Source organism: Channa argus, chromosome 3 (assembly GCF_033026475.1).
Source record: "Channa argus isolate prfri chromosome 3, Channa argus male v1.0, whole genome shotgun sequence".
In the NCBI taxonomy this organism is placed as follows: domain Eukaryota; kingdom Metazoa; phylum Chordata; class Actinopteri; order Anabantiformes; family Channidae; genus Channa; species Channa argus.
The window spans coordinates 27920534-27933021 of NC_090199.1; the positions used below are offsets into that span (position 1 = coordinate 27920534).

At 37.5% G+C, this 12488-nt stretch overlaps 1 protein-coding gene across 6 annotated transcripts in view; it reads right to left on the reverse strand.

The window, feature by feature from the left end:
* sorcs1 (sortilin-related VPS10 domain containing receptor 1) overlaps nucleotides 1-12488 on the reverse strand; it is a 169342-nt gene that overhangs the window by 86048 nt on the left and 70806 nt on the right. For all 6 annotated transcript variants that reach the window (XR_010913932.1, XR_010913933.1, XR_010913934.1 and 3 more), the window contains 2 exons: nucleotides 11794-11861; nucleotides 395-494 (listed from right to left, as the gene is read on the reverse strand). Coding sequence is in view for 3 of the 6 variants with exons in the window: in XM_067499044.1 (XP_067355145.1) it covers nucleotides 395-494; nucleotides 11794-11861 (168 nt within the window). In the remaining 3 variants the exon portion in view is untranslated. The remainder of the gene's footprint in view (nucleotides 1-394; nucleotides 495-11793; nucleotides 11862-12488) is intronic.

The following is a 12488-nucleotide window of genomic DNA, read 5'->3' on the forward strand; positions in this document are numbered from 1 at the left end:
AATTGACCCAACCTCAAGAAAATACAAGGGCACCGCCTGAAGGAATCGCTGCAAATATGAATCCACCCTCTTATTTTACCCCTTTTCATCTGGCTTGTAATTGATTTGGTCTCCGAAAGACAGAAAGAAATAGAGAAGCTTTAGCCAAGCCATGCATTTTAGAAATTGGAAAGTATATTGTTTGCTGTCAGCCAGGTGGATTTCACATGTTGACAAATGAACTGCTGTTCAATGCATCTTAGTGACATAGTCCTGACAGATGAAAAACCACACATCAAACTGTGCAGTGAGTCAGAGAACGTCAGTATCTGCCTGTGTTTAACTTAACGCAGTGTTTGATTATTATTTTCACAGGAGAGTTATCACATTTAAGGGAAATAAAAGAAAGTATTACCTTCCTCTTGTTGTTAGGGCTCACGTACAAATAACTGAGTATCGTCTTTGCTCCTACTTTGTCATTCAGCTTCTGGTACGTTGCTCCGTAGTCAGTTGACCTGAAATTTAATCAGAAAGGTCTGATAAACACTTGATAAATGACTTGTTGCAATTAAAAGTCCCTCTTGAGAATTCAGCGCGAGAGGGTGAAAGAGCCCTGACGTAATTAAGTTCCTTTTGTTCTCAACACAGCAACATGAACCGCAGGGGTCACATCATTAGGATGACCGTGTGCCACCTTTAGCTGGTTTATTTATAATACAAGCAACACATGCGCAGTTTAGGCATCATTACAAGTGATTTTCTTTGACAATACAAAACCTAAAAGAATTGATGTGATGCCAAAATATATTGAGTACAGAACAAAATACATTGTTTCAGTTGCCATGGATTAAAACAAGCAGCCTCAAAAATAAATTCTCTATCTACTACTTTTGGTACAAACTTGTAACTTGTAACTAAGTAATTTGTAAAGCAAATATGGAAACTGTAAACACACATTTTTATGGCCAAATTATGTGTTAATTAAACCAAATTAACACATGAACACACACACAGGTTTACACTGTAAAAAACTCTCAAAGTTGGTAAGAAAAGCAAGAGAACTGAAACAACTGATTTAACTGGCCACTTGGTACGTTGTGAACAGAACATTGGCATCGTTGCTTCCGGAGTTGATCTGGGCAAATTGGTAACAATTGGTCTCATCAAGCTGTTACAGAGCAACATGTATCACATGGAGGCATTGAGATTTTTTTTGCTCAAAATAACTGTTTTGTGTGTGTTTATGCGCACGTGTGTGTGTGCTTGTATTCACTACCTAGTTTGGAGCCAAAAAACATAATTTCCAAGCTGCATTAGTACTTGTGTGTATTTAAAACCCACTATAAAGTTCTTTAAAGTTGATGAGAGAGAAAAATTCAGGTAAATATTCTCTACTTTTGTACACATACTTTTGTACTGTGTATGGTAGCTCAACAGTACACTAAACTTCTAGACATGTTTGTTAAAACAGGACCCCCATGGCAGCAGGCTTCTGTTGAAATTGCCCCCCTTTGGTCCTTGGCACAAAAATAGAATCTGCAAAAATAGTTGTTTTGCCATGTTTGGATACAAAATAAACATAAAATTGTCCGGATTCCTACTTCACTTCCCCCTTCAAGACTTTTATTTTGCAGTCACTTCCTGTTTCTGGTCCAATCACATTTTCCCCACCTAACCAATCAAAACATTATGAGCACATGTGGAATTTAATGCAATCCAACACTGTGTGTCTGCCATGAATTCTACTTTTATAAGGTTCTTTTCTCATTTTTTAGATTTTAGGATTCTCTCTTATTAGGTATTGAGGTCAAAGTGGGTAGTGGAGTCGTACTGGAGTGCATTGTCAAAAGAGGTGGATCTAATGTTTTGGCCACCTTATTTAAAATGAATAATGGGGGCAAAAACCAAAAAAATGAGAGAAAACAGTGACAATGGCACATAAGTACTTCCTTACTATAGTAACCACATGTGCCACATTGTCAAACAATCTCACACTATAGTTGAACCCCAGTCTTCTGTGGAAGACTCCAGTGTTTAAATGCCAGAAACACATAAGATTGGGATTCACAGGATACATTTTTAATTCTTTATATCCTTGCCCATTGATGAGAGAACCATCGTTAAAATGTTTAAATTTGAATTGTTGTAGTATCATAAACTCATTCAGTTTATAACTTAATTTGTGTCAACACTGCATCACACTAAAGTCATTTGAAAAAAATCTACGTTATATACATTTTTATTCAATTTTATCCCATTTTGTCTCCTGAATACTGACTACTAAATTTCGTAGCTGTCTGCTCTGATTTTCAATATTAAGCATATGCGATATTAATGAAGGTAGTTATGCAAGTTTTTTCATGTAAAAAAACTGCACAAAAAATACAAATTTTCTTAATCGGACAGTGTTAAAAATCTGATGTAGTTAAAAATTTACAAAGCAAACTGAGATGACAACAGATTGTGGCGACATTAAATTTCAAAACTAACAATAAATCTTTTCCAATCTTGTAAAAATCTTCTTTATTTAAAATCTTGAAACAGCATTGAAATATTTTCTCGTATTCAAAACTATTCTATTATGTTGGGAGTACTTTTCAACTCCAAACATAAAATTTGATGGCAGAACTGAATAGGATTCCATCTTAATCATGTATTGTACACTGTAGCTATTTGTTTTTTCTTCAGTTGCTTGCCGCTCCTGTAACTCAAAGTAAAATGTCACAATGTATCCAACAATTTTCAGTCCCTTCATGATTTTGTGGATATTGTTTTGTGATTATTGTGGCCTAAAATACAGTATTGCATGGCAGCATAAACCAAACAACTGTAATACCTGATGCAGCATTTTTATGATCTGTTAAATTTCATTGCACAGAATTCACTGGGAATTGCTTGAATTAATAATTAATTAATTAATTAATTATTAATTCCTAAATTATTAAAGGTTATTATAAAGGGAAGATGGTGTTTAAAAGGTTAAAGTTGTGATGAAAGACATATAAACATTGCGTAAAAGAAGTACAGAAATTAACAGACCATGTCTTGTATCGCTGCAGCTCTATTGCAAACATTTCTCTTGTTTTGTGTTACAGATCCTTTAGATCTATGAAAATGCTGAATGTTTAAAGACTTTCTTTGCCAGCTTGATACTGTGACCCCTTGTTTAGGTATATTACATGTGTTCCACAGGCACAGGCAATTAATTTCAACAAATTGAAATTTAATTCAATGGAAATCTGAGGAATTTATGCCACTACTGTACTGTACAATTCTGTCATTTTTATTTTTTTATGTTTATTTTATTATAATGTTCTTGATTTTTTTGTCATGAAGTCTGAAGACAACGGTTTTGTGTCACATTCCTTATTTTTCCACCAAGTAAATATTTTCAGCTTACTGTATGTTGACATTACTATTTGTCACAATTTAAGATTAAGGACCATTTATGTGTTCCAATAATAACTTTCATTGGAAACTGGAGTAGTGTTTTTTCCTGCTATGACTGGCAAGCAGAGGCACATAATTTACATCAAAAAGAGCTGATAAACCAGCTTCAACCAGTTAAATCAAGACCATCTCTGAATGCGTGCTGAAATATTGAAATGTTGCTTAAAGTCCTAATGCAAAATTTGTGTTCTATTGAAATTTAGGATTTCAGACTGTCTCTGAAAGTTTGAGCAACTTATCTGAGCTGTCAGGTCTAATTTATTTTGGGTGGCCTGAGGCTCAATCAAGGAGCTATTCTAATTTCACATGAAGATAGAGAAAAAGCCTAAAGCATGCAAATTTAAAAATGCAGCACAGAGCCTGCAGAATCCCTCAAGCAACTTCAAATGAAGCAATCACTCACATCGAATGATTTTTTTTCCCTCCCTCTCCCTCTTCACCTTCTTTACATGTAGCTGTTAAATCCAAACTAATGTCCTTATTTGATGGGATGAGAGTTCTCAAGGAGCCTCACACAAAATGTACAAACAGCCATGGAAATAAAAAAATATTCATGGCAACACTGGCAATTTTGTCTCATTTACTAGCCCTTTGAGATTTATCGTGGTTTGATTCTAAGGTAACATGGAAGGCAAGATTGACAGAGAGATCACTGAAGTGTCAACAGAACAGTCAGTTCAGTATAGTTAGTCTAGGTTCCTACCTTCACCTAAGGTCGTGAGGTTTGGGTAATGACCGAAAGAATATAAATGGCAGAAAAGAGTAGGGTAAAGTGTAGGGTAGCCTTAAACACAGGGCATGAAGTTCAGACAACTGAAAGGATTTTTGAGTACAGCCACTGCTCCTATGCATCAAAAAGGCAGTTAAAGCAGCTTCTGGTCAAGGGGGGGCTGCGTGACCCCTTCCTCTCTAAGGGCATTCTCTCCTAAGGCTTGTTTGCTATGGTCTTAATCAGTGGACCAGTTTATTAACTGGGTCCATTTTCCTTTCACGCACAAACATTGAAGTGAACCAAAAGAATGAGAGTCCTTGATTTCTTGACTAGTAAATATCCCGATGAGTAAAAACCTGCACTGTGACATGCAGCAAAACAACAATCATACAATCTGCATTTCCTCATAACCCTCAAGGCAATACAAAAAGAGTAAAACACAAATCCCAGCAGAGTACTGAATGCACTTTGAAAAACATTTTGAAAACATAACACCAATACACAATTTCAAAGAGGACGTACTGTCAGTCAGCTATTTACATAAAAACCTGCCAATCCTGGACTGACTGAGGCTGGACCACATTATCCCCACAAACAAACAAATCTCGTTTAGGAACGGAGCAAGAACATGTTGAATAAAACAAACCAGACTTTGACTGAACCTGACTAAACAAGTTCTACCGATTGGAGAGTACTAGCGCTAACCCAAGAAACACTGGTTAGATTAAATATCGTATTCTGGCCTGGGGTACTCTTGGGGACCCACAGTAGAAACTGGACTACATGGCTGAACCTGCTGCTCTCAGACCTGACTTTGGGTAAGTCGCAGAAAATTGATTAATGGACGGTTTCAGTAGTGAGCATTGCCTGAACCTTTCCTGGATAGGTCCTATATCATCAACACTCAAGACCATCAGACAATGACATCATCAAGCAATTGATCAGCTCCTTAGGGGTCCCTGTCACAGAATCATCTGATTTAGAGACCATTGACTTATTCTTAGCGGTAGCAAACTTTCAACATGAACCAGTAAAATGGCCTGACCCCTTCAAATCCCAGGGAGATGGTGATGATGCATCAAATGGCAAACTGAGTTTCTCAAGGACGATGACAGTGAGTAAAACTTCTCCACCTTGCTACCGGCTTTTGAAATGCTGTTCGGTGATTATGTGTGGGCGTGAAATGAAGCTCTGACCCACACTGCTGTGATTTCATCCGATTTGATGATGTTGGCTCTGCAGGGGCTTGAGGTGAGCCAATTCTTCAGACATGCGGACATGTTGGATTAAACAAGGGGGGGACTTAATTAAACATTGTAGACACATGCAAGAATAATATCAGTACTTTAGCAGTGATGTGGCTTACTGAGGAAATGGAATCTATACTGTACATGCTAGGGGACTGATTGATCTATTTCCTATTAAATCCTGAAACACTATTTCACTCACCTACTCACAAGCCTAAAACCTTCTTCACTCAATGTCCCCTTTCTGTTGCTCTGCAGTAGATTAGAATTATGTCTATGGTAAGTTCTTTAAGGGCTTATAAAATGGAATTTCAATTAAATTTCCCACAGTCTACTATACTGTACATTGATAGGCAGCTGCTACACAGCATGTACATTATCCATGGGGAGTTTGATTAATTATGGTTTGCAGGGTGAGAGCTACAGGTATCTTAAAATAGTTAACAGGATGTGACTGTCTGTGGTAGTGTGCAGACATCACCAGCAGTACTGCTTAAGACACTAGACAAATGGCAGCTGTGCTGCGTGTTCCAGGATGAATTTATGAAAACCTCACCATACTACAACAGTATATCTTCAGTAGCAGGCTAAATCATACCCTTCCCTCCCACCCTCTCTCCCTCCCTAGATTTGCAATCCCTTTCCATCATCTTCCTGCCTGTCAGGTTTGGTGGCAAACGTCCATTCTTAAAGCTACATTAGAGTAGAGTGTGTTGTCAGATGTTAGGTTGAGGATTGTAAGAGCATCCTTACATTTTATCCGAACAGACAAGTTACTTCCTCAGTAAAATCTGCAGAAACATGAGTGAGCTGTGAATTTGTGTTCCTGATGAGCAATCACTGATCTTCTTTGTCTCAGAAACTCATCTTAAACCCTTGGTATTTTATGTCTACAAGAGTGAGTTTTCATACCGATGTTGGTCCTCTACAGTTGCGAATTGATTACGATTTTTTTTCATATTGATGACAAAAACAAGTTAGGGTCACGCTTAGCTTGATTTCAAGTCTTATGGAATTTATAACATCGCACACAGTTGACAGCACTGGACAGTAGAGGTTATTTTTCTTATTTTGTCTTTTGTCAAACAAAAATGTCTTTTAAAAAAGATATTCGTGCAACTGCAATAGAATTTTTGTAAGGAACATAATGCACTGGATGGATCACGTTTAATGCATGAAGTGCTTTTATAAGTGGAACGTAACAAGTAGGTAGTTTGGGTGGGTGGTTGGCATGCAGCCGTGTCACACTACAGACCTGAGTTTGACTACTTTGTGTGGCTAAGTTTAGAAACCAAATGTTGCATTTGAGGCTTGTATGCACAGAAATGCACCTTTTAAGGAAACGGGGTTGATTAAATGGAACTATAGAGTTTAATTTTCAGATATTGTAAAATTTGTGTAACGTTCAATCTGAGAAACCTGAAAGCTAACAATCAGAAATGGATGAATTATACTCAAAATATAGACTTTCTGTTAGGCTGGGGCCTCACATTTGGTTGTGTTGCCATGTTCACATTACAAATGAAAAGGCCCAAATGTGATGTTTTTGCTTTCAAGTGATTCCAATCGAATTACCATAAATCATATCATATGTGGACCACTTTTGCATGGGGTCCAAGATCCTATTCTTATCAATGTGGTTGGAGATTAACAACAGAGACATGGATGAATGGAAACGCTTCTTGTCATTTTTTTAATGAAGCTGTGTGACTTGACTGTTTCACAAATTACATTGTTACTCTGCCACAAAATCAACAGGTTGTTAGGTTGTCTTGTAAATTAAAAATAAAAACTCAATAGAATTTATTCAAATTTGGGACAAATGTCCACTGGAAATGGTGAATAGATTGTGGAGGTTGGAGTTTCCATCACATCCATCACATCACAAGTCACTGTGACCTCACATTTATCTCATTCTTTGAAACAACTTGAGCAGATTTCTTCATATTGAGACTTTATGAGTAAAAAAAAAAAGAATACTTCCTGGCTGGTGTGAATTGAAATTGAATCCAGTCTTAGAGACTTAAGACTTAAGTATAAGCCCAGTTTAAGTATTAACGTTTGGGCCCTGGCGAACACAATGGACTGATAAATTAAAAAAAACTATTCCAAGTTGAAAAATGTTGCTTCTCATGTCCTTTAGTTTAAAGCAGTAGCAGACAGGTGGGCACTACAAGCTCACATCATGTCACATGATTTGTAGATATAAAAGTTTAAAGCTGTTACCTTAAGCTGCTGTTTGGGACCTCGGCAAGCAGAGGTGAGTATAGTTTAGTTCCAAACTCTCCCCGTGGAGTGCTGGGTTTCTGGCAGACCAATTGGCCAATCTTAAATGCACTTATCTATTGCTTTGCTGCTCTGTCTATCTTCCTGGCTGTAAATTGCCCACTAATGTTCTGCACTCTCATTATCCTCTTCAGTGTCTCAAAATGCACATCATCTGTTCACTCATCTGTCTTTCTGTCAATCTGTCTGCTTATCCACATGCACCTTTAATCATCCATCCATTACTAGAAGTTCTGTTTTCTCAAGGCATCAGATTTATAATAGCGCGAGTGAAACGTCAGTAGTAGATGCACCATTACGAGGGTAATGTGGTATCATGAGAGACACAGAGCAATAGCCTCACTTGGGCCTCCAAGAGGTATCATATAATGGTACATTTAGCACAGCTGTGGGTGAGAGCTTAAGCCTTGAGGCAGTCTGTGTGGAAAAGGCTGTACATTGTTTGCTCTGTGAACCTGCTGCCTTTTTTTTCTTCTTCATGGAGAACAGGACAAAAGAGAAAATGGAAATAACTTTTCTCAAGTAACAACAGTCAATATTCGAGATAATCTGGCAGCACAGCTATATAAAACCCACAAGATGTTTTTTTTTTTATAAGTTTGGAATTAATTCACATAATTTTAGTTAATTTGTCTCAAACCAAAGGAATCCAGACATCTATGGATTCAACTTTCCACAATATGTGCAAACAATCTGCTTATGTAACATTAATTCAGGTATTAGCAATGTTTTTATTTTTAGAGAAACACAAACATAAAATTACAGAATTAGTTGACAGCAAGCTACAGTAGACTGCTTGAGTCCATAGTTCAAGGATATACCCACCCTCATCAACTCTGATAATATTGTGTGGCAGAATTACTGACAGCTGTTTTTCAGAAAATGCATAATAATAATAATTTTAATATCCCAACCCTAATCCCACTTCTTGACTTCTGATCATTCTTCTTTGTACACATTTGTATGTGATCATTTTATGTCTCTGTCTCTAGCAAACAAACTGTACTGAAAGTAAACTTACACTCCCCCCCAAAGTATTGAAACAGTGAGGCCAATTCCTTTATTTTTCCTGAAGACTGAAAACATTTAGGTTTGAAATCCAAAGATTGATATGAGACAAGAGATCTACATTTCAGCTTTTATTTCCAGGTATTTACATCTGGATCAGATACACAGCTTAGAAGACAGCACATTTTGATTGAACCCACACATTTTTCACTTTAATGTATTTTAAGTCCAAGACTCAATATCTAGTTGCAATTGTTTTGCTTGCAATAACTGCATCAAGCTTGTGACCCATTGACATCATTATACGTTTGCATTCTTCTTTTGTCATGCTTTTCCAGGATTTCACCACAGCCTCTTTCACTTGTTTGTTTTGGGGTGTTTGCTTCATTCAGTCTCCTTTTTAGCAGGTAAAAAAAAATACTCCATAGGGTTTAAGCCTGTAGATTGATGGCCAGGCTTAAACCTTCCACTTCCTGCCCCCCGATGAAATCCTGTGTTTTGTTTTTTTTTTGTGTTGGTTACTATCTTCCTGCATAGTGAAGGATCTCCCAATCAGTTTGTTTGCATCTTTCTTTAAATTGGCAGACTAAATGTTTCTGTAGACTTCTAATTTCATTTTGCTGCTGCCATCCTGTGTTGCAATATGAATGAAGATTAATAAGCCCATCCCAGAAGAAGCAATGCCAACCCAAGCCATGACATTACCTTCACTGTGTTTCACTGATGAGCTTGCTTGTGTGGGATCATGAGCAGATCCTTTTCACCACTTTGGTATAGGTTACGCTTAATCTCATCTGTCCATAAAACTTTGAGACGCATCTTTGTACTTGTTTTTTTCATATTCCAGCCTGGCCTTCCTATTCTTCACACTGATGAGTGGTTTTTATCTTCTGGCGTAGCCTCTGTACTTTTGTTCATGAGGTCTTCAGCGAACAGTAGATTGTGACACCTCCACTGCTGCCCTCTGGAGGTAATTGCTGATGTCACTAACAGTTGTTTTAGGGTCTTTCTTTACAGCTCTCACAATATTTCTCAAATGCTGTCTACCCGTTCAACAGCTGACTGATTTTGCTTTTTCTCTGAGGTCTGGAAATAAAAACTGAAATTTAGATCTCGTTTCTTATTCGTCTTATGATGTCAAACCCAAATGTTTTCCATGTGTACTGATGGATCAATGGCTATTGGCTTGTCTCTTCAGGGGTCACTACAGCAGAATGTGCTCCGTACGCTGGACGGGGCCACACATGGGGGGAGTTGGGATTTGATGCCGCCACCTTCTGCATCCTGACCCAATACTCTAACAATTTAGTCTTTTGCTATAAAGGCTTTTATAGTACATAATTGAATTTTCTTCTAGTAATAATTTTACAGTACACTTACAAAATTACAACACTAAACAGCATGTTGTGTTCAGCTTTCTAGTTATCCATGTTAAATAAAAGTATGGCAACAGCTGAGAGAAAGAATTGAGCTCTATCTGCAGTTTGGAAACATATTTTTAAATTGTGTATTTTAAGTATCAATCAAATGGGGCTTGGTGACTCACTGGTACAGCATCAGAATTGCAGAAGGCCAAACCCTCCCATAAAAAATGGGAGTAAAGTTAGTATAAGCCTGTTTAGTGCAGATATATCTTTAATAATTATACGTATATTTTCTTTAAAGAAGAACACACACCCAGTATTAACCTGACTTCTAATGGGCAGACACAGAAATGTATTTGTTTTTCCCCTTGTCAGCCTGGGAATGTAGGCAGAATTCAAGCAGTGAACCATATGTCTGTACTTTCATAAGCTGGCAAGTACAGTATAAACTTTAATATACAGGTACAGGTTGATGGATCAACGGATTTCAGCTTGTCCCTTCAGGAGTCACCACAGCGGAACTTTTCTAAGCAAGCTGGTTTCTCACATTATATGAAACTATATGCAACTTATGAATACCTATTTCAACTGGTATTAACTTCTCAAAGTCTTGGTTTTATGTCTATCCCCCTCTCACCTTCTTTAAGTGTATAAAGTATATCCTCTTTAACTGACACTCAGAATCTCATATGCAGTGTGAGTTTGTTTCAGAACTTCACAGAAGCTGCATGATGCTCATGCCAAATGAAACATACTAATCCAAAATGCCATGTTTTTTATAACGGCACCATTACATCAAACAGACCATCATCGTCTCAATGTGTTATGCATATTTTTTTTATGTATTTTTTTCTTGACATATGTGGTGTGTTTACAAACTTTGGGACCTCCACTAGAATTTATAATCCACTTCGGTGGGTTTGAGTAAAACTTGCAAAACAGCACAGCCTCGATTACACCACAGTAAACACAAAGCCTCTGGTGGAATTGGAAACATTTAGCAAGTTAAAAGCTGAAAAGGAAGATGGAATTTTCCATCACACTTTATTTTTTTAATTGTAGCTTCAGTTAACCTTTCAGTTGTCAATATTTGCACAGTTGAATTTCATTTGTATGTGTGTGTGTGTGTGTGTGACACATTTTCAGACATAAGTTCCATCTGTAGCCTTTTCAAATTTCCAATCTCAATTTGAAACATCACAGAGCTGACAAACAGGGTTTGTGGAATTAAGATCACTGAAAAGCACCATGTTGATTCTTTGCATTTTTCTATTTCATTTATAGTCATCCTTCCTCAATCTGAGACCTTTAGAGCTTTTCATGTCTTCTGTACCTTCCATAGCCAACAATAATGAAAAATATGTTTTATAATGATCATTAATGCAGCAGATCTTTGGTTAACGGCAACTTTTTTCAAGACATTGTTGCAGCCGTCTTCCTTCCTAGCAGGCATCTACCAAAATTACATGAGAACTGAGGCAGATACGAGGCTGACGCTCCAAGCCAGGCTGCACTGTGTTCAAGGCTGGTTAAGGTAATTTGCTGGATAACACTGCTATGTCCTGTGGCATTGATTAGCCACTTTCATCTGAGAGATTTCTGCTGCCCAGAGACATTAAAAAGCAATTGGGGACAGTCAGCTTTTTGGGCTCGTCATTTGAAAAATCTTTCAGTGTCTGTTGCCTCTTTTTAAGCTTTGAAGCTTTTTTTCAAAATGTCAGGATCTCGTGTAGCATGAAAAGCTTACCTCCATAATGAGCTCTCAGTCACGCTGTTGAGGTTGAAGTCAAATAGTTTGGTCAGCATCAAAATCACCTGCAGAACAAGGAAAACAGTGCAATCAGTACACAGTCCCGATGATCACATGGAGAGGAAATTAAACAGCATCAGAGCCAATCCGGGACATAAAGCAGTGATCATTTGAGGAAACCATTGCATAATTTGGTCTTTGAAAACCCATTTTCCTCAGTTTGTACTCAGTCAGGGTCAGAAAAAAATCATGAATGACAACTCCTTTTCCAGAAACGTTGGGACTTTTTCTAAAATGCAGTCAAAACTAAAATCTGTCGTATTTTTATTCACTCTAAAAGTTTACTCCGTGTGTAATAAGAGTTTCAGTTTGCATTTCTGACCTGTCCAGGGTGTATCCCGCCCCTGGCCTAATGACAGCTGGAATAAGTTCAACGCCCCATGCCACCCAGGATAAGTGGTTACAGATAATGGATGAATGGATGGTTGCATTTGTGGATGCACTGGCAGACACTGTTAAAGACTGTTAAGCACATATTCATCACAGCCTCAGTCTTACAAAACCATATAAAACTTCAACCATTTACAAAAATCTTCTCTGTTACCAAGTAACCTCATTTTTGCAGTCACACAGAACTGTAATATTTGGTGAAATTATAACTACTTTTGGATTTGGTTGCAGGCATCAAATTC